This window comes from Anas platyrhynchos, chromosome 29 (genome assembly GCF_047663525.1).
Source record: "Anas platyrhynchos isolate ZD024472 breed Pekin duck chromosome 29, IASCAAS_PekinDuck_T2T, whole genome shotgun sequence".
NCBI classification, from domain to species: domain Eukaryota; kingdom Metazoa; phylum Chordata; class Aves; order Anseriformes; family Anatidae; genus Anas; species Anas platyrhynchos.
The window spans coordinates 3,490,168-3,512,731 of record NC_092615.1 but is presented as its reverse complement, the minus strand read 5'-3'; the positions used below and the strand labels follow the sequence as shown (position 1 = coordinate 3,512,731).

At 41.2% G+C, this 22,564-nt stretch overlaps 1 protein-coding gene across 5 annotated transcripts in view; it reads left to right on the top strand.

Moving 5' to 3' along the window:
- Positions 1-22,564, top strand: part of LOC101790805 (fibrillin-2) — a 116,513-nt gene that overhangs the window by 40,137 nt on the left and 53,812 nt on the right. For all 5 annotated transcript variants that reach the window (XM_038169201.2, XM_038169199.2, XM_072029151.1 and 2 more), the window contains exons 7-8: positions 13,293-13,490; positions 15,265-15,390. In XM_038169201.2, coding sequence (XP_038025129.1) covers positions 13,293-13,490; positions 15,265-15,390 — 324 coding nt within the window. The remainder of the gene's footprint in view (positions 1-13,292; positions 13,491-15,264; positions 15,391-22,564) is intronic.

Here is a 22,564-nt window from a genome sequence, read left to right as displayed (position 1 = left end):
AACAGGTCATGTTTTTAACAAGGAGGTTAGTTCCAACCGTTATCTTCCATAGGAATGTGCTCGATCCCCCTTGTACTACATTGCCTCACTTTAGACTCCTTTGAAGTAGGTGTATCCAGCTGAGCACATAAACTCATGAAACCTTATAGGTGACAGTGATAGCAGCGCTGGGCAGGATTCGTTGACCAAATGCATCGTCTTTAGGATGAGTGTATACAGAGAGGTGATCAGTTCATCCACAGATGTCTGCACTATGGACTTCTCTGCATTTATTCATGTGAAGCCCATCTCTGGAATTTTCAGATCAAGAAGGGATGTTTAGTAGGATTTAGGAAAGACTCCCTGGTTGTCATACATTGGCTTCTCTGATGCTGGATTTAAAATCTTTAACTCCCAAAGCAGTATCAAGATAGTTGTTTGTAGACTTCTCTCTACTGCAAGGCACAGCATGGAGCCGTTATCTCAGATTGTTATATGCAGGGCAAAGATACTAAGTTGTTTGGAGGAGCACACAGATCTATTCATCCAGGTAATATCTGTGCCAGAGTGCTGGGGTTCTCGGAAAGGCTTATTAGCACTGTACAGACACAGCTCTATTGTTTCTAGGGCCAACATTAGCATACAGTAGTATGGCTTGCACTGTTAGGGTCTGCTTTCATGCAGGGGCTGGGGTATCAGTTTAGATAGGCAAGCATTGAAAATGTACCCATCTATGTTGATGAACAGAAGGCATTCAGAACAGATTATAGACACATTTTAGGCTTTTAATTTGATTTTATTTTGAATTTATTTTGATATAAACCATAAAAAGAGATCTTTTAATTTTTAAATGATAATAACCTGAGTTCCTGAACACTATGCAACAGCTTCTACTGCTGTAAACTCAACAAGCTGCATGTTCAACAACGCAGGACTACAGTAAGAGGCTGCTTTGTAATGGAAGCAAGCTAACTACCTTCACACTTCATTCAGGAAACGCTCCACTTCAGAAGTAAATACTGTAACAGCTAGGTACTCAAAGAATCATAGCATCATTTCCTCCTTCCACTTGACATCTTCAGGGATAAAAACTGGGGAATATATTGTATAACCACAGCAACATTGGTAATATGATCTCACATTGCATCAGTGTTGGAGGAAAAAAGTATAGAAAAAAATGAATCTTTGAGGAGAGAGGCCGATTCTATTTAATAGTTTTCTTGAACTTTAAAGAAAAAATGAAACGTTGAGATGTCAAGTCTCTGATTTCACCCTCTTTCAAGTAGGAAAAAAAAAAATGTTGCAAAAAAGTGTCAACATTGGTCTCAGATGAAGGTGTGGAAGATTGTCCTGTGTAAGAAGGATGAGGTTTAATTTGCTTTTTTTTTTTTTTCCCATACAAATGCTGAAGTCATCGCTGTCAATGCCAGTTGCTCCCTTCAGTGAAAACATATCTTCTTTTACTCTGAAAAAAAAGGATTTTTTGATAACATTCTTGATCTTTGTGGTGAACTCCTTCATACTTTATAGCATCTCTAAGCTGAGTTGTGGTTGCAGAAAGGTCCCAAAACCTGAAGACCAGGAAATCTCCAAAGACACTTGGAGTTCTGCAAACAATAGGGAAGAGGAAAAGACAGTAATTTGGTCATGTAGCTGTCTGTAGTTCCTATCATCCAGTTCAGAAAACCCTCGCTATGACTCCATGTCTTCTTTTAAAGGTTCAAGATTTCCTAAAGAACAACAACAACAAAAATCAACTCGTGGCTGGTGTTTTGACTCATCTACTTAAATGCAAGTGAACAAGAAAAGAAGAACTTAAGAATCCTAAACAAAGTATCTCACTTTTTGTTTCTTACTCAAAAGGAATCAAAAGCTTCAGATGACCTTGCACACCATCTGTGGTCCAGGTCAAGCTGTTGTACCCTACACTGGCTCACAGTTTGTATTAGTGCAGATAGATGCTCCTTGTAGGATTTAGTCACAAAAGACCTTGTGTTTTATCTCCTGAAGACTAAGCTGCACATGTTGCTTATAGCTGTTGTGTCGTTGGACACTGTTTCTCTAATGGATGCTGGGCTGAGAAATGTAAAACTCGGTATTGCTCCTGTCCTTCTAGATAACTCCTTCTCAAAATCTGTGAAGAACCCAGAAGTGGATTGTATAAGGATAATAGCAAACTTAAATCTTGCACCCATTGTCCAAGTTCTGGCTCTTCAAGTACTCTTAGCTAGTACTTGAAAAGAAATCCCTGTCACTGCACACAGCGTTGCAAACGTGAAAAGGAGTAAGGATTAGAGACACTGCAAGTCCTAGACATGTAATATCCGTGGAAAAGGCAGTTAGTAGCTCCTATTTTTCTTTTAGTTCTCATTGCAGGAATGCTTTCTTTCAAAACCAAAACAAGCACTGTACTGGGATGAAATGAAACAGCTTCCAAAGAGCAGCTTCTCACGATGTCTTACAACAATGCACTGGTGTTTTTACGGCACTCATATTTCTCCTATTTTATTTTTTAAATGCACTAAGAAGTCAGCCATTTAGTGTGGAGCCACTGAGCAGGACATGGGTGTTCAAAAACTGCTGTGCTTAGGCAGATTAAACACACGATAAAGAGGATTTCTAAGAGTTTGTGTGTGGGCCTCAATCCTGCTCCGTGGCAGAATCTTGGTCAATCTCTTTGTGGCAGGTTTCCAGATGAAGCCACAGCTGCACTCACTGAAGAACAAATCATGTTCTGAATATATAGTGCTTTTCCAAAAGTGCTGTAAGGTGGCAGGGCCTTAGCATTTAACCAGAATGGACAAAAGCAGGTCGCAGGTAGCTTCAGAAAAAAAGGGCCATTCAGTCTCCTAGTAAACAAGACATGGCACATGTGGAAAAGGACAGATAGCATCTAAATCACCACTTTTTACTTTTTAATTCACCACTTTTTTTACTATGGGTAATGTGCCTGTATTCTTCTTGTATCTCCATTATTTTGCATATATCAAGATGCAATTTTTTATATGTTAACACATAACATAACACAAGGATCTCCTTTGATGTGCAGTCAGAGCACATCTGAGTTCCCATGATGTGTCTATGTCTGTGTCTGTAGATTCTTCAAAGTTTCAAAATGATTTTGATGTTTTGTTGTTGTTGTTGTTTGTTTTCATTTTTGTTTTGGCCTTGTAAACCCTGGGTTCGTCATAACTGATATCATTCCAGTCCTGGAAGAGATCTCCATTAGTGATAAGTAAGACTAACACAAGTCCCCAGATAAACACATTTTTGTATGCTATATCAATTTCTTAAAGATCCTTCCTGTATAGGAAGACAGTTCTTCTCATCCTCCTAATTTCTAAGCATATTTGTGACATTTAATATCTATCAATCTGAATTCCACTTTTATCTATCATCCTGAAATATTTAACCGCTAAAAGAGTTGTTTAAGGAGCCTGTTCCCATAACTGCAGGTGTTTAAGAGCAGGTAACATAAATATTTGTTAGACTAATTGTGGTAGAGTCAGTCTTGTCTAAGGGAAAGAGGAATCCAAAGTGATCTATTACATTCCCTCCAGCTGTAGCTTTTCTAGTGACAGACTCTCCGTGCCATATATAAACAGCATACGTGATCCAAAACACCATTTTGTAAAGTACAGATGGATGTTAATGAGTCTGTCAGCATAAACGGCACTTTAATCCACTCAGATTTCCAGATGGTGGGAATATTGCAGAATATTCCATTATTCTTACTTGTAAAGCCTCCCCAGCCCATAGAAGACTTATCGTGTGGTTTAGTCTCAGCTTTTCTGCTTCTTCTTCATAATGGTTTACTTCCCAAATTTTCAGTTTAATTTGGATGATTAGGAGAAAAGAATCAGCTATACAGGATGTGTCAAATCTCCCTATGTATATGCTAAAACTCTGACAGGAAGCAGCCAACAGTAAACATGGTCCCTTTATTCACTCCTTTCTAAAACTCGGCTCATAGTCCTGAACTTCCAGAATGCTGCTCTAAGTGAAAGAGTTGGTAGAGCTGTACATATTTTGTACCTTCAGCTGAAAACTGCCCCAGAGACCAGGCATGCGAGAACATACATCATGGTAACAAGGGGGACCACGAAAACTTTACAGAAATTTAATGATACATGACATAACTCTGAAAGGTCTTTAATCTCAGCCTTTGCATTTAAGAAGATATGTTACATTTATTAATTCGAGGTAACTAACAGAATTTTTGTTAGGGGGATAAATGGAAAAAATATCTCCTCCATACTACCTATGTCTGTGCCTGAGGTCCATGCAAAGTGTGAAACTGAGCCCCAGTCTAGCTGCTCTTCTCAAAGAACAAATGATGTGGGAAGATACACAGCAACAATCACAGGGGAATAGAGAGATCCCAGAAATACGGACTGGGATGTGGCTCCTGCTTTTTGAAAGCATTTGTATTTGTACTGCTGAGACTATGCAGCACTTTGAAAGAATGAGCAAAGCCTTGACCCCAACACTGGGGAGCTGGGGAAAGACTGACTGAGGGGAGGGAGATGTTACCTTCCTGTCACCTTCTTTTTCTTTTTGTGTCTCTTCACTAGGGTGGATTTTATTAGGACAAGTGGAGCTGTCTGCTTTGGTCCCATGTTTTGAAGGGTTAGGAGATATGACACAGTTGATATTGTGGAACAGCCTTAGCTTTTATCTTAGATACCCTCTGTGCCTCTGTCTTCTTGAATTCCCTTGTTGTCTCAGAAAAATGCTGGGCATGGGTGGAGAAATGGTCTGTGAGCTGTCGTAATATGAGACTGAACTTAAATGCTTTGCCTGGCCCTTCACAGGCATCCCCTGAACTGAAAGGTTTCATCTCTTATTCATTTCATATTAATTCTCTGTTTCATATTAATTCTCTGGGGAAAAAAAAAAAAAAAAAAGAAAACACTGGCTACTGTGGCTCATCCTGTCAGGCCCATCAAAAGCTGTCTGAGTGGTGTGAGTACAGTATATGGCTGAGAAATTAATCTGCCTACACCCAGCCAGTGGTTCTTCCACTCAATTCCAGATTAAGTTTGAAATTACTTCATGTAAAAATCTTATAGAGGAATGCTATTGGCAGTGGTTAAGATTTTTTTTTCCCAAATGAGCTTTTTAATAGACGACTGTGTTTACAAAGAGATTTCTCATCCTAGTTTGAAATGAGGCATTTAATTGATTTTCCCAGTACTCTGGTAATGCAGATGGTAAGATATAAAACAGAACTCGTAGCTGAGGTATGTGATAGTGTTTCTTCTTCTCAGCCTGCCTTCAAAGGTGAGGCATGAACTGCCATTTCTCTACAATGGGATAGAATAAGCACTTTGTTAATCAAATATAATCCAGAGAGGAGGATTGCTCTGATATATACTGCTGTAACTTGTAGTATGCTTTTAGGCTGAAAGATCTGGCAGAAACTTCACCACAAGTGGAGTCTAACTCCATAGTCAGTTGTAGTTTGCTATTTTCTTCTTGTGGGTGGATTTATTTAATAAGTCATTTGTAGCCCTGAGAACCACATTTCCCTCTCTGCAGAAAGCCAGTCATGGTCAGCTGAGAGCACTGGTGGGATGTAGACACATCCTCCATGTATAATTTTGCTGCATGCCCATGAGCCTTCTGGTATGAATATAGATGATCACTTATTACTTTTCTCCCTCTGAGAGGTGGGACAGCACTCCCAAAATGCTGTTGTTTTCTGCTTGGTGCTCAGTAAGGGGCTCAGTTCAGTGCGCACAGGAGAATGCTGGAACAATATAGGTTTGGGTCTCCCAGTCTGTGTAGCTGGCACCTCATCGCCTGCACTGAGTTAGGCAGAAAGGTGACTGTCATATCTGCTGACTCTTCATCACTCTTGGATGCAGTGACCTGTGGCTTTTTCTCTCATTCTCAGAGTGGGAAGGGGTGTCCATGTGTCCCACAGAGTGTCCTGGTGTTGTTGAATGTGTTTCTCAGTGCATATGGGAGCAGAACATCACTGGAGCAGAAAAAAAAAAACAAGGTTGTGAAGTACCCAAGTTTCTCACATAGCTAAATCCATGGGTACAAAGACAGCCTCTGAAGAGTGGATCTAAACACATGACACATTGGAACAAATGTGCCAAGGGGCCTGGGATGTATCTGGCAGCCACCAGCCACTTGAGGGAACGTGACGTCAGAAATAGTCCTTTTGGGAGGAAACTGGCAAGAAGGTAAATGCCTCGTTTCACATTTCACTGATATCTAGAGACTCTCTCTGCAAGGGCCTGTGAGCAGCCTCAGCTAGCTGGCTGCAAGGAGTGCAATACAACACCACGTCACAGTCACCGACTCAGTGAAGCATGTTTGGAGATGAACACCTGAATCACTGCATTTTCACTGGACTGAGATCAACCCAAGGACGATGTGCATCAGCATTCTGGGCTGGGGCAATCCTGGACATGAGGACACAGTTGGAGAAGAAGTCACTGAGAGCAGCCCTGCAGAGAAGGACTTGAAGGTTCTGGTGGATGAAAAGCTCAACATGAGCCAGAAGTGTGCAGTTGCGGCCCAGAAGGCCAACTGCATCCTGGGCTGCATCAACAGAGGGGTGGGCAGCAGGTGAAGGGAGGTGACTGTGCTCCTCTGCTTTGTCCTTGTGAGGTGCCACCTGGAGTGCTGCATCCAGGTCTGGGGCCCCCAGCACAAGAAAGATGTGGGGCTATTAGAGAGGGTCCAGAGGAGTGACTCTCCTAATGAAGAAAGGCTGAGAGAGCTGGGGATGTTCAGCCTACAGAAAAAGAAGGCTCTGGGGTGACTTCATTGCAGCCTTTCAGTACTTAAAGGGGACTTAAAAAAAGATGGAGAGGGACTCTTTGCTCTATCAGATAATGACATGATGAGGGGGAATGTTTTTAAACTAAAAGAGGGGAGATTTAGATTAGATGTTATGAGAAAATTCAGCCTTCAGAGGATGGTGAGGCACTGGAACAGGTTGCCCAGAGAGGTTGTGGATGCCCCATCATTGGAGGTGTTCAAGACCGGGTTAGATGAGGCCCTGAGCAACCTGATCTAGTTGGTGGCATCCCTATGTATGGCAGGGGGGTTGGAACTGGATGATCTTTGAGGTCCCTTCCAACCCAATCCATTCTATAATTCTATGATTTTACTATGCTGGAAACAGGGTGATTTACAAGTAGCAGATTTGAGTATGTTTGAGACCTGGGGCAAATGTGCTTGGAGAGGAGAGTCCAGAGGTATTAAACCCCTATGCTACCCCCTGCACCTCCATGTCTGCACTAACCAACCATTCAACATCTCTCTTCTACAATGGAGAACACAGCATGGCAGTGCCAGCCTCCTGCTCCAACAGTGACGCACATTTCTACAACTGCTTCAAGTATTGGCTCTTTGTTGCTGTGTGTGCTTTGTGCCTCAGATGCCACTGGAGCGAAGAACCCTCAGAGAAGGATTGTACATGAAGCTCTATCTCAGGTTTCATCAGGCAAAGATTTTGACAGGAAACTGTAAAAATAGGACAGGAAAACTTAAAAAAGTTCTTTCTTTACTATTTCCTTTGAATGTGTTTTTTCAACAGTTGGAATGTCTGGCCATATAAACTGCCCCAGCCAGATTTTTCTTTTTTTGCAGAACTCCAAAAAGTTAAACATCAAGAATATGACTGTGTTTGTATGAGGTAAGGAAATGACTAGGTGGAGAAAGTATTCCATGAAAATGGAGTCCTTCACAGAGACCCTCACACTCTCTGCACCAACCATCCATCCTCTCACCAAAGCTGTCATGGATGTACGCAGCCTGAGAGGTTTAACAGATATTTAGGGTTACACTACATGCAGAAACCTGTAATCAATGTACTAAAATCTGCTTTTACTACAACAGGAACAATTGCAGAATATTTGGTGGACTTGTATTCACTCCCTTCAGTTTGTTTTTTGTCTGGTGGATTTTTCATGGTGGTCCCCTGGGTACTTTCTGTCCGTGCTCTATCTGTGAGTAGAGCATAAATTCCTCCATTTAGGCATTTAATTTGTAATTTATGAGCTCACCTGGCAGGTCCCTGAGAGCACAGCTGTGCTTCCCTGTGGGCTGTTCAAGGAATACCCGTACCAGGGAGAGCAGGCATTGTATGGGAATCTTTGGGGTAGAAGTCTGTGTGGGAATCTGCCAGATTAGTGCTTTGCCTTGATTGCATCAGCTCTTGCTCACTCCCAGGGCTGTGCTGACTGCCTGCTTGTGTGCTTTCTGCCCCAAAAGCCCAGAAGGTTACAGACAAAAAGAATTGCAAGGCTTTGCTCCCCTGGCCTGGGGACCAAGTCTTCTGCTGACGGAAATCATGCAATGACATTAGAAAAATAGATATCAGGCTTGCTATCCACTATCCTTGCCCCCCTTTACTGGTTTGCTGAGCTTTTAGAAAGCAATGTGGAACTCTGCCAAAGCCTGGGGTATGTTATAGTGACCTCATCACAGTGAGTCTGTATCTCTCTGGGGGTGACTTACAAGCCGCGTTTGTCCGTACTGTTTTAAGAAAAAGCCCTTCATTAAAAGCATTGTTTATTATGAGATGGAATTTGATTTTTAGCAAAGAAAATCTCTTCTTCCTTGCTGCTCTATTTATTTATTTTGCGAAGAAGGAATTCACATGGCCCATGGCCTGTCTCATAAGGGGATTCCAGCTAAATAGTGCTAAAGAAACGACGGTCTAGAAGATGGAGTGAGAGTGCAGAGGAGAGCTCTTCCATCACTTTATGTTCCTTTTAGTGTGGAACCTGCAGAACTGCTTACATGAAAGGGTCAGGCATCTTTGTGTTTCTGGGATTATGGTTTTAAATAGCAATGAAAGTAGTGTAATTGTTCCTGCTTTTGAATCTTTACCCAAGGATGTGAATTCCCATTCCAAGCATTTATTTACATGGCGACACCCTGCTGGGTAGATGGATGTTATAGAAGTGGGGAAGGCTATCCTTTTCCTTGTGAAAATTTTCAAGCAAAATCCTTTTCTTTTTTAGAAGTTCCTTGTCAAAAACTACCTTTTAGTTTGTTTGTTTGTTTGTTTTCCCAGAGGGACAGTAAGGACAAGTTAAAAGAGAGCAAAAAGTTAATTTAAAATGTCTTTGTGTGTTTCCACAGCAAAGGAACAGTTTCAACTGGTTATGAAGTTGTAACTATTCCAAGTTCAGATACTGTGTCAATTCAGCTATTATAAAAAGCAATCTGAAGTTGCATGTAAAGTTGTAATGAACATCTGAAAAATGCCCTTATTAATAGAAGGGTTGAGTTTGAGAGCTTCTTCAAAGAAATTAGACTGAGTTGCTGAAATTAACATTTCCCTACTGAAAAATGGCATTCAATTATGCCATATATCCCAGGGAAACATTCCCTACAAAAGATTTCCATTTTCTTCATTTAATATTAGGGAAACCTAGCAATAAAGAAGGTGCCTTGCAACTGTTCTACATAAATGTTTGATAGTCTCAGAGTGGTAATTTTAAATAGTCTGGATGGATTATTCTTTTTAATGAGATCAAGCTGCATTTCTGGCAAAAATTACAGTTGGCAGAATCGTGTGACATTCTTATTACCTCTTGTAGTAGGTGAGATGTATTCTGGCAAGGTGAACTTGGGTGAAATAATGTAGGCAAAGCCAGGGCAACATCCCTGATTAATGTAGCACCCTAGGTGCTGGAAGCAGGGATAGCTATGAGGCTTTGTGGTCTGGCTTGGCTGAATAGGGACTACTTGAATTATTTGCTCCACTCTGATGTTGGACTGTCCCAGACTTTCCAGCAGAAGTCCATGCAGCATGTTGGTGAAGACAGATGTCTGCAGCAACTGTAAAGTATTCCTCCACTTATGTCCTGGACACACTAATTGGGAAAACGAAAAACGTTTAAAGGGATATTTGCAGGAAGCTGTTTGCAACAGGAATCGTGACTCAATGTAAGAGGGTGTGCAATGGCTTGGATCCCACTCCCCAAGGGTTTGGGGAGTGACCATTCATTAGCCAAAGGGGTTCCTAGCAATTTCCATGACAACCAGCCAAACATGGAAATTGAGAATGAGGTCTGTTCTTGTTACACTTCCTCTTCTGAGCACATCTGGGGCCTGTATTGGCTGTGGGATTAGGCAGACGACTCATTGTAGCCCTGAACTGACTGCGACATCTGCAGAAGTCTGTAGTTGAGGTTAGCTGGTGTTTTAAAACCTTACTGTCCCAGTGGGGTAGGGGGAGGTGAGGGTTTGAAAACAAAGAGCATAGCAAGGAATCAGGTTTCTTGTGGTTAATGCAAACACTTTGATGCTGCAACTCTGATTCCTTGGTGTGGTTTGAAGTTTGAGCACTCTTTGCTGGCTGCCTGGGACAAGCATATGACCAGTAACCTAATCTAAGTGCACAGTGATAAGAAGCCTACAGACCAAGGGCACTGAGTATGGTCTACTTTGAAGTTAACAGAGCAAGCAAGAAAGAAAAATGAGTTGTGTAATGACGCAGTTGATTATAGATGTAGGGAGGAGAATTGATGCCTGTCCTGTAATGAGTATTTGCTGTTTACCAAACTATTTTTAGAGAGGATAATTGAGGCAGCAAACTGGCCTGTTGTTTTTTAAATGTACAACTGATTGTTGAAGGACTAGATAGCATAGTCCTGCTGTATTAAAAATCTCTTCTGTAGAGTTGGAAACACTCTGATTGAATTTTTTCTTCCTAAAATAAGGCCTGATGTATATATTGTAGTCTCTTTAATGAGAGCTACCTGCAGATGGAAAGATGGAAATCACCCATATTCTACCACTAGACACTGTAATTGTAAAGCTGAGTGAGTATGAAAGAGGAAACAGGAATAAATCCCAGCTTTCAATGAGGAAAGCACTTCTCTGCTTTTATAAGAAATCCAGCAGGAAAGACCCAACTTCCAAAGGACAACAACCTGCAACAAAGTTCCTGGAAGATGGGATCCTCTGTGTAGACTGTAACAAGTCTTCAAGCATCTCCTAAGTACACATATTTCCTTAAAATAAAAAAAAAAAAAAAGATTGTTGCCTCATTAAATATTTAATAATTTGACCCATTAAAATTAGCAACAGATGGGAACTGGAATGCAGGCAGACTTTCTGGACTCCAGACTGCAATTTCCTTAGCTTCATTCCATCCAAGAAAGTAATTTACATATGGAAATCTATTTTTGTCAATTATTTGTTTAAAATTGAGTGTTGTGCTTACAATTGCACTTTCATTATCAGTCTCAAGGAAGTGTTGCTGCAGTGCATCCAGCCATGCTTCAGCAGGATGATGTGGGAGGTGCAAGTTCATCTCTGCCTTCTGTAGAGTGCTGTTACATCTCAATTTTCTGTTATACATGTATGTGATCTGACTTTCTAAGTCAAATAGAACCCTTCATAGATAAGTACCACAATTACATCAGACATTTAAATTTAAATTTAAAGTTTTAAAATTGTTCACCTGTATGGTTATTGAGAGATCTCCTTGGTCTCAATGTTAAAAAATTGAGCAAGAGCCTTTCAGTTTTATAAGAAAAAGACAGTGGGTGAGAGAACAACTCAAAATACGTTGATTTGTTTTCTAGGAATAAACTAGAACAAACTAAAGCATTAAACTTGGCATGGCGGGAGAAGTTAATGAGAACCATGTGCTTTGGTATCTCATTAAAATTTTGGTCAAAAACCAAACTATGACTATTTGGTAACTTACCATTGCAAACACAATACACATGTCTGTTCTGATTTCCAAACAAATGCATTTTTATGAGCTACTGTCAGCTTTATACCTACGTAACTTCAAAATCATTGCCCTTTTTTTCTCAAATCCATGCTGTCGCTTACTTCTCAGTGACATCCACAGACCAACCTTCTTTTGAGACTTTCATCAGTATTAAATTTTAAGTACGGCTGTGTTTTCAGCTGCTCAAAAATACAAATAAGAGGGAACATAAAGCTGGAATTAAGGAATTGTGGGTTCTTTCCCAGAGTTAGAGGAGGATTTGTTGTGTGCTTTGCTATATAGCTAATGCTTACCCTGATTCCAGGTGGAACAATTGTAGTACAGATGTAGCTCACCCAGACTTTGCTCAGCACAGACGACACGAGTGAGGAAGATATATAAACACAGGCATTCTCATCCTAAAGCCTATAGTAATTTCCAGCATTTCCAGATGATCTTTTATAGCCCAGGATAAAAGCACTCTGTCATGGTTTCATGCAAATGGAGGTCTGACAATGTGGCTGTACCAGTGGGAGAAAGTTTCCTGTCTCAAAGCATTAATTCAGTGGTTTTCCTTGGTTTTTGCTTTTTGTACATCTGTGCCAGTATTTAAGAAGAAGGCAACCAATTGCGAAGATCATGTGTGGAAAGGCTTGTATCTGACAGCTTGCAGGCCAAGAATGAGCTTTCCTTTGTTGTGTGTCTATGTTTTACTAACGCATTTCTGGAAATAGAATTATTAGTCAGTAGATGTGTGTGCCACTACTGCTCATGGCTCGTGATTTAGCTATCACCACTTTCCACACAACTTTTTGTTACTTCACATGACAAATTCAAATGTTTCACTGCAAAAACATCTCTGAGCTAATCTGAACACTGATGCTTGATGATAATTTATATTTCAACACAGTGTAGGGACACAACAAGGAAACCAACATCTTGAAACAAGCTCTTTTTTATAAATTTTGTTGACCTGGAGGTATGAGGCTTACATTTGCTGAGTATGGCAATGTGGCACTGGAGTTCCCTGTTATGGGGATGAAAGGAGGTCCTCAGGGACTGAAATGTTGTACTTTGCCCATATGTTCATGTTATGTGGATTGTCAGGCCCTAAGACTGTTCATGAGATGCTTTTACCATGCCGTCTCCGTATACATCTTTCCCCTTAACTAATATGAAGTTCAATTGCTTCACCGATGACAGCCATCCACAGAACAGGTGAACATGCAACCCTGAAATCTCCCTTTGCCTGACTTTGTGTTTTGAGTTCATTCTGGGGCAAGTGCTTAAAGACCACTGACTCAGAGCATGAAATAGCTCTAGTTCATGGGATGAACCTGAGGTGGATAAGGAAGAGCTGTCTTGGTTGGAGAACCTCTAGACAATCACATGAAACATGCATCTGAAAGGCAGCTACTAATTCCAGTGCTTGTCTCCAGCTTCGTTTTAAATTTTTCTTCTTCCCATGCTTACATATTTTTTTTCCAGAACTTGTTGACTCTGCACTTAAATGGCTGTGCTGGTGGGATGGGGAATAGACACGGTGTTAGACAAAGGACCTTGTGCTTGTTTCTTAATCTAACCTGTGGTTATTTTTATTCTCCCTCAGACTATCGTACCGGTCCCTGCTTTAGCCAAGTAAATAACCAGATGTGCCAGGGCCAGCTCAGTGGGATCGTCTGTACCAAGACCATGTGTTGTGCCACCATTGGACGGGCCTGGGGTCACCCATGTGAGATGTGCCCTGCCCAGCCTCATCCCTGCCGCCGAGGTTTCATTCCCAACATTCGCACTGGAGCCTGCCAAGGTAAATGCCATGAATATGTAAGATGATGTTTCCTTATCCATTTTGATGTGTGCTGAAAGCACAAGTGAGTGATAACTGACAGGAGTCCCGATATAGAGAAAGCAGTCTGTGTAAACTTTGCTAAAACCAGTTATGTCAAAAGCATCACCACAGACCTTACGTCTCCCATGTGACATAAACTTCAGTAATATGCATCATAAGTGACAAAAAGTGTTCTTTTACCAAGGTAAGGGCATTGAAGAATGACATTTGCTTACTCATTTCTGGAGGCCAAAGTTTGGTCTCTTTAGTTAAAGCTGTGATGCAGGGGAGAGCAATGTTCGTGCCACAGGCAACATGTTCCAGCTTTACCAGCAGTGCCCTGCTTTTCCCTTGGTTTGTCTGTCTTGTAGTTGAGAGCAGGTAGAAATATTTTCGGCTGGAAACATTCCATGAGGTCAGACTGTTTCAGGTGAGTGTACTGTTAAGTTTCCAGAGGAAGCATTTGAAATTATTTGAATAAAAGTGGGTGCTTCAAGTACAGCTTTATCATTTGATTCCGTTTCCTCTGACATAATACCTGCTCTCCATGTTCATTTTACATCCACAAGACTTGTAAAATTTGTAATATTTAATGTAATTAATATCTACATATATACTTGTTTTTCTAACATGTTACAATGTTTGTATTAAGACATTCATACATGTATATCCCAAACAAAACTCTTAGGGATTTCCATTCTGAGGTAGTTTCAATGTATGGATTTCCCCAGTAATTTTCAGCGTAAAAGGCAGTTAAAAAAAATCCAGATTTTTTTCATGTGGATCTATAGCTCAATGTTCTGATCAGCTCTTCTTCACACAGTGGTTTGATGGGTTGGTTCAGTGAATATTTTCTCTGCTCAACTCTGCATTTCTAAAACCATGTTAGCTCAGTTAAAGATTCTGGCCTTGCTGTGGTTCTCAGGCGACATCCTCCATCCTGCAAGACGTAATATATCAGGCTAATGTTTCTCCAGGCTTAAAACTAAATTATCATTTGAGCCTTCCATAGGCCTTCATTCTGTGGCACTGCTGTTTTTGCTGCAGCTTCTGTCCCAGTACTGGCGCATGATTAGCTCTTATATCAGCAGGCTAGTTCTTGGTAAATTTTAATATTTCTATTAATATTTTTTATAAATTTTAATATGTCCTTTGAGATTACACAAACAAAATATGCATAAATCACACGCTTAAAGGTTGCATTCGGTGTCCAGAACGCTCAGGCAAAAATAGCAGAATGGTCCACTGAGCTCCAACCAGCAAATCCTGTTGGCAGCCTTTCTATAGCTGTGTTTCTCCTCCCCACTGGTGGGTTGCAGAGGTTTCCGTGTAGAGTTGCATGAATTCCCTTCTGCATCTTCAACTAATTTGAGCCTTTACCTGTTATGACCAAAAGCCAGCATAACAACCCAAATCCTGCATTAGCCAGTGTCTGTAGGATAAACCTTGAAATGCTGAGGAGAATTTTCTTGCTGTCTATTGTAATCTGCATTTCATGTAATTTAAACAATACTATACTTTTCTCTGCTTTCTTGTTTCTGTAGATAAGCCAACAATAACTTTAAGTCCATTTATGTCCTTCACCTTATCTCTAATGTAATCCAATGAGTAATTGCATTAAAAATGTAAATCCACCTACTTGGAGCAAAGCTTCATATTTCTCGTAGCACTACCTATTCTTCACCATGCTGGGATGAACCTTCATCTGTTGCAGTGGCTGTGCTTTCTAATGTCTTTGCTTTTTTCCCCATAGATGTGGATGAATGTCAAGCCATTCCTGGCCTCTGTCAGGGAGGTAACTGCATCAACACAGTCGGTTCTTATGAGTGCAAATGCCCTGCAGGACACAAGCAGAGTGAGACCAGCCACAGATGTGAAGGTAAGACTGCAGACATCCATTTGTACAGCTTCACCAGGCTGCTTAGCACTGGGTTCCCAGGTATGCTCTGAGAACACAAGGGCGTTTAAAAACCTGAGAATGATCATTCTGTGATTCTATGAATCTCTCTGCATTAAGGGCATCTCCAAGGCTGGCAAAGTAGAGATATGAGACAGCCCCCAAGCCAACCCTAATTTCCAAGTAGGAGAGGGCACTGCAAACACCTAGGCATGTTAGTGAAAGCACTGCAATATGAATTTCTGATCTGCTTATCTGCTTCCCAGACTTCAAGGCAAGAAAATGAGGAATGGATCTTGCCTGTTCTTCTCTTAAACTCATAAGTGTTTTGTTTTGTTTTGTTTTTTAATGTTTTATTCTGTTTTGTTTTCCGTGGGTGTTTTATGAAAGATATTTTAATGCCAACACAAGACCAATTGAACAGGAGAGATCTCTGGAGGCGTCTAGTTCAACCTCCTACTTAGACCACATCTAGGTTCAAAGCTAGGTCAGGTGCTCAGTGCCTTTTCTGATGGAGTTTTGAACACTTAAGGCTTGTCCGTTTAGGGTTCTTGACTCAGGGTTGCACCATTCTCATGGTGCATTTATCCTTATATATCCTTATACATTATCCTTATATTCAATTGATATTCACTGGAACAGACTGCCCAGGGGGGTTGTGGACTCTCCTTCTCTGGAGATATTCAAAACTCACCCGGACGTGTTTCTGTGTGACCTGATCCAGGTGTTCCTGCTCCAGCAGGGGGATTGGACTAGGTGATCTTTCAAGGTCTCTTCCGAGCCCTACAGTCTGTGATTCTGTGAAAAGGAAAACAGCTGTTCCTGCATCAGTTGTTAAAGCTCTTTCCCACATACCTTAATGAAAGTCTGCTAGCCCACGTATGCCATTTTCAGGATTAAATGTGTTCATTGTACTTGTGTGACTGTGTCCCACCTAGATTAGCTTCAGGAATTCCACTTGCCTTTCATTCCTCTCCAAGACTCTGTTGTAATGAAGAGAAGGGATGATGAATGCACTAGAATTCAGATGGTTAACCTGGAATTTGTTTCCAGGTGGCAAAGTTACTGACAGAACTGTAGGCAACTATTAGAAGCAGTCAGTATGACAAAAAGCCACCTCCATGACACTTTGTATTTGCATCATACCTTACCCTGTGGGGCTTCTCTTAAGAATCTCTTCTCAGGGATAAAAACATCACACTACTTCCCAGTGACCATTCACATATGCCCACTCTCCTTCAAACCAGACATTTTCTTGGCTGGTATAATCCTACTGGTGTCTTTGTCAATGTGTGCCGTGTGACCTGGCTATAGCCCTTCAGAAAAACTTTCCGACATAAGACACCAGCTCAGAGGCTAATCTTCTGGTGGGGGTTGAAAACTCCTTTTTTTTTTTTTTTTGTTGAGAAAACATCTGTTTCAGTGCATCTTCACTGGCAGGATGCCATGAGACTTTACAAAGTTTGAACAGAAGGGTTCCTTGCAGTGCTCCAGCACCCAAGGACTTGAAAACAAGAGAATCCAAAACAGCCATTTAACACAAATCTCAGGCAATAAACCAGTTCCCCATGTCAAATTATGTCCCGTGCAATTTGGCTAGCCAATGGGCAAAGGTTGGACTGTACTAGAACCACACACCCAACCTCAGGGTGCAAAAAATTGTTCTTGCATTTGTTTGCCTCACCCATGCTGGCTGGGGACCAGAGAAAGCACATATGATATCAGTTTAGCTGGAATCTTCTATACACCAAGATTAAAAACAATCCATTGTCTGAATCTGTCATCCAGATGCAAGGGGCCTCTGCGTGGGTCCTCACTTCCCAGAAAGCCTACAAAAACAGCTCAATGCAGCCATAAACAGCTTCCTTTCACTCTCCTTCCTGGCTGGCCATAAAAAGAGATGTCTCCAGCATCTACTGTATCCACTCCATAGCTTATCTCACCTCAGTTGCTAAGAAGACCACCAAAAGAGGGTGCTTGCCTTTAGTTTAACTTACTGACCTAGGGGTCTTTCTGTGAGAACGACTTAAATATGAGGGATGCTCTAAGCTGAAAGAGTTGTGATTGTTTTTGAGGGCTCATTTCCCAGGCATGAATCACCAGCATGCCCCCACCATGAAGTCAGAAGGAAAAGAGGATACCGTCATCTGGACTATCCCTGCTCCCCTCTGGGACATGTACTCCATATATTCCAGGGGAATAAAGAACCAGCATTTTGTCAGGGGTTCATCCGATGCTAACACTTTATAAAGTGTTAATCAGAACATAAAGGAACACCACAAAGCTATGCCAGGGGAGGTTCACACTAGATATAAGGAAAAAGTTATTCACTGTGAGGGTGGTCAAACACTAGAAGTGGCTTCCCAGAGAGGGAGCTGATGGCCCATGCCTGCCAGTGTTCAAGAGGCATTTGGACAACACCCTCAATAATATGCTTTAACTTTTGGTTAGCCCTGAAGTGATCAATTGGACTACATGATCTCTGAAGGTCCTTTCAACTTAGGAGCTAAAAGGAGCTAAGCCTTGTCTCAGAGAGTTTGCTGCATGCTTTGATAAGTCAGGATTGAACTGCTTGGTATAGCAGATAAGCACCTAATTCCTGACCTCCTGAAACGTCTGTACTGCCAAAGTCACTGTAACAGTCTAAACTACAGTGGAATAGGGATTTTTAATCAAAATAATGACCACAACCATAAGAGGATATGTTTTTTTATCCAGGTGTGCTCCAAACCTAAAATCTCAACACTGTAGGAATTCCCTTTTTGAGTCTGTTTGCACTTATTTTGCAGCTGGTGAAAATAGTGAATTCTCAGCTTGCACTGAGACCATCTCTTGGGAAAAGTAAATGGTTTCCTCTTGTTTTCAGATGCCTCATTCAAGTCCAGCAACCAGGAAATATTAAAGCTAAATGAAATGTCTGTGTTAAATTCTTCCCTAGTTCCCAGGAGCTTGTATTTTCTGCTTATAGGATTCTTCCCGGGGAGTGAAGTCAGCAGATGGGATTGTGTTTGAGCCAAAGGTCAGAGCCTGTGTCACTGTGTTTGCTGATAAATGATGTCTCCTTCATTAATGCAGCAGCATGTACCACTAATCTTCTTTGGGCTGTTTATCAGTGGGAATAAGCAGGAGTAGAAATAATATCATTAGCTTTCCATGGTGATACTTAATCTCTTAACAGAAATGGCACATGAAATCAAGGCTTCATTTTCAGTTCCTGAATCCCTGAAGAGTAAAGATGCTGTTCTTATGCAAGACCTACTCTGCTGATAACAGAGTCCAGGTCAGGCCCCAATCTCCCAAGCATATCAGATGGTTACAGCTGGATACACTGGGTGAAATTTTGTCAGCCCCATAAGGAAAATTATGTCCTTGTTCTATCTGTTAAACATGAAAATGTGCACACAACATCAAGTTTGGATTTGAACTTATATGTTCTCCAAGTTCAGGGTTGCTTAGTTCCAGAGTTATTTCTACATCTCATCTCTAATGAATGTGACACTTTCAAATAGTGGCTTATTTTATGCCTTTGTTCATTGTATTCTGAGGGAGCTCAAGGGATCAAGAGTTCTTGAGCCTGGGGCTGTACAACACATAATGAGAAATTTCTGGCACAGAGAGTCGCCTGCTCACTTTCTGAAAGATATAAGTAGTCTGTGAAACCCAGTGAGGAGGGGGAAAGGGGAGAGACAGGATCTGAGGATGGGGAAGGCTGCTCTCTTAACTGGTACTGAAGACAAGGCTGGCTTTGCAAAGGAAAAAAGGACTGCATTAATACTGTGTTTGTATGAGACAATGAGCAAGGAGGACACATGTCAGTTTACAATTAAATTGACAGATCCTAGGCTTGGTTTATGGAGGAACAGGGAAAAAGCAGAATCTGTTGAGGTTTGTAAGGGGACTGGAAATGTGTGAGTTCTGAAAGAGTGGCATGCTTAATATCAAGCTAACTTCTTAATACTGCTGGAAGAAAGCATTGTTGAGGAGGACACAAGAAAGCACTCCTGACAGTAATGGTAATGAAGGAAAGAAACATCAAAACTGAAATCATCACATCTTCCTGATACAAAAAGTTTTATCAAGAAATCAGAGGGAAGCGGAGTTTGTTACAGAATCACATAATTGTCTAGGTTGGAAGAGACCTCAAGATCATCGAGTCCAACCTCTGACCTAAAACTGAGTTACACTGAGTTACATTTTAAAGCAACCATTAAAATTATACTTAAGGGAACAGTTCTGTCACATGTTCTCAAGCGTAGAATCACCGACTGAACAAAACTTTTTCTTTCATGATTTCATTGCTTCTCTGCCAATAATTTCATCTCTTTTCTTAATAGCCTTTCCTGTATGGAATAACAAAATGCTATGCCAGCTCTATTATCAGTGAAGTATGTAGTACCAGTAACTCACCCAAGATGCTTTCCAGTGCCCAAAAAGGAATAAATGTCTCATATCCAAATCTGTTCCAGAATGATAACATACAAGATACAATAAAGTACATAGAGAAATACCAGGCAAGGGGGTGAAAGGCATTGCATGCTTTGTGTAACAAGCTCTGTTTAAATCTATTCATGATAGATCCTTTTTGGTAGTCATCTGCATCTCCAGGAGACAGATTCTGCCAAGGAAGAACAGATCCTTTAATTACAAATCTCTCCTTTCCTTTTTTAACTCACCTCTTTCTATTTAGCACTTGTTCACTGACATGTTAGATGCCACTTATGTCCCGAAGGGCTAGTCTGCAGTAGACTTTTTGTCACCGCCACACAAAATTCTGAATTTTCTGATGAAGACAAGGCTCTATTTTTTACTCTGTTGAATCTCATTCATGTTTCTAAATTGGAGGGAGTTTTCCTGCTTTTTTCGTGAGCAGAGACGGTAGGCTGGCCCATTTTCCTCCCGATGGAACACGATAGCCATTTTATTAGCGTGTTTTCAATTTTCTTACAAAATGTCTAGAAAAAGAGTTCATTGTTTGTATCCATTAAAAGCTCATTTCCATGGATTTGGTGTGGCTTGGAGGGTTCCATTACTCTCTTCTGTGGTTTCTTTGTGCTTTCTGGAAGGAAAGGTCTGAGAGTCCCGTGTGCTGCACGAGAGAGGGTTGATGAGGCGTGACCTCTGCTACGTGACACAGAGATGTTTTCTCCATCAGTTCCTGTTTTTCTAGCAGATGGAAAGGTTGGGGTTTCAGTCTGTGGGCACCCGTGTTGGATGGGCTTTGCAGGCTGCGACTCTCTCTGTTTCTGAAGTTCTGTAGCCTTTGGCTTCCAGCATCTTCAGTATTAAATGATCAGGCCAAGTCCAACCCAACGAAATGGAGATCAGGTCCAAAATCAACGTTTGCATTGAATTCTGCCATTGTCTGAAGAGCAGAGTGCACAGAATATTGCTTTAATTCTTAACAGATATTTGGAAAACTCATGAAGTAGCCAGGTTGGAGTTGGAAGAATTCCTTACCCAGAACTGGCAGCTGGGTGTTAATGAGAGGTGTACATATGTGTCCCACGGCATCAAGCTCTCCAAGGACTTCAGCTTTGAATGAATCAAAACTATGAGGCACTTTAGAAAGAGAAAATAAAGAAGGCAGATGTGGTTGGGAAGAAGTGAAACAACAACAAAGCCCAGAGCTCAGTTTCTCAAAGTACAGGATGTGCAAGTAGTCTTGAGAAACGTTTGCTTTTTTTTTTCTTCCTGCATATTGTCTTGCTCACACTGGTCTCTTCTGAGCTAGGATTTTAAATGAAGAAAAAAAAATGTTACATCTTGATTTAACGTTTTGAATTAACTCCATTTTTCCTTAAGAAAGGAATGTATTTGCTGTCACTCCTGCCCACTCCTCACATACACTTTTTCTTGGATGACTGACACTACCTATAGTGAGCTAATAAGATGCCTGCCTGTCAGCTGGCCTCCAGATCTCTGATACAACAAACTTCAAGAGAGCTATGCAGATGTTTTAAACAGCTATTTCTGATAGTACAACCAGTGTTTGCTTCATAAAAGTCTATCTCTTGGAGTGTTCTGCAAATTGTAACCAAACACAGGCCTGTAATTAAATGACAGGGTAGACTGTAATGATAAAATCTCTTTCCCTGCAGGGGCCCAGGTGGGGGAAGTGTTTTCTGTAAATTTGCATTGCTGCCTTTCTAGGTTTCAGGTCATGTTTATCTGTTACGAGGACTCTGAGCATCAAAGAGCTAAAGGAACACTGCAAGGACAGAGGCAGTGTCTGCTGTGTGTAAAAGGCAGCCAAAATTATGTTTATGATAGCATGATTTTGGAATTACTGAGAAAACAAATAAGAATGCATCTTCCCCTCTTGGTATATGGTGGACAATGGAAGCAAGGTCGGGTGACACAGGAGGACTACAGAGATGCTGTTTGTTATTGTAGGGAGAAAATTCATGTGGCCAAGGCTCAATTAGAGTTGAAACTCACCAGTACCGTGGGGCCAGCAGAAAGGGCCTCTTAAAGTATGTTGTCAGGAGAAGGAAGACTAGAGATAACATTAGTCTGTTACTTGATGAGGATGATCACCACAAACCAGAGACTTTTAATGATTCTTTGTTCCTGCCTATAACACTGATGATGGGCCCTGGGACCCCTGGAGACCTGATTTGAAGGGCCTTGACTGGGGGAATGATAAACTTCCAGCCAACTCTGAGCTTGTTTGGGATTTTCTGTTCCAGATGAATGCACATATGTCTATAGGTCCCAATGGGATTCATCCCAGGGTACCCAAAGAGCTGGCTGATGTCATCGCAAGACCTCTCTCAATTGTTTTTCAAAGGTCTTGGAAATCTGGAGAGGCCCCAGTTGACTGGAAGCCAGCAAATGTTTTTCTAATTTTCAAGAGGGGTAAGAAAGAAGACCCTGGTATCTACAGGCCTGGTAGTCTCACTGCAGAGCCTGGTAAGATTATGGAAAAGATTATTCTGGCGGTTATTGAAAAAAAAAACACTTGAAATACAACACAGTCATTAGTCACTGCCAAGATGGGTTCATGGAGGGAAAGTCCTGTGTAACTAACTTAATTTCCTATTATGACAAAGTTACCCATCCAGTTGACAGAGAGAACCCAGTAATGTGTTTTTTGTTTGTTTTTTTTTTTAAATGTATTTTAGCAAAGCTTTCAATACTGTCTCTTACAGTATCC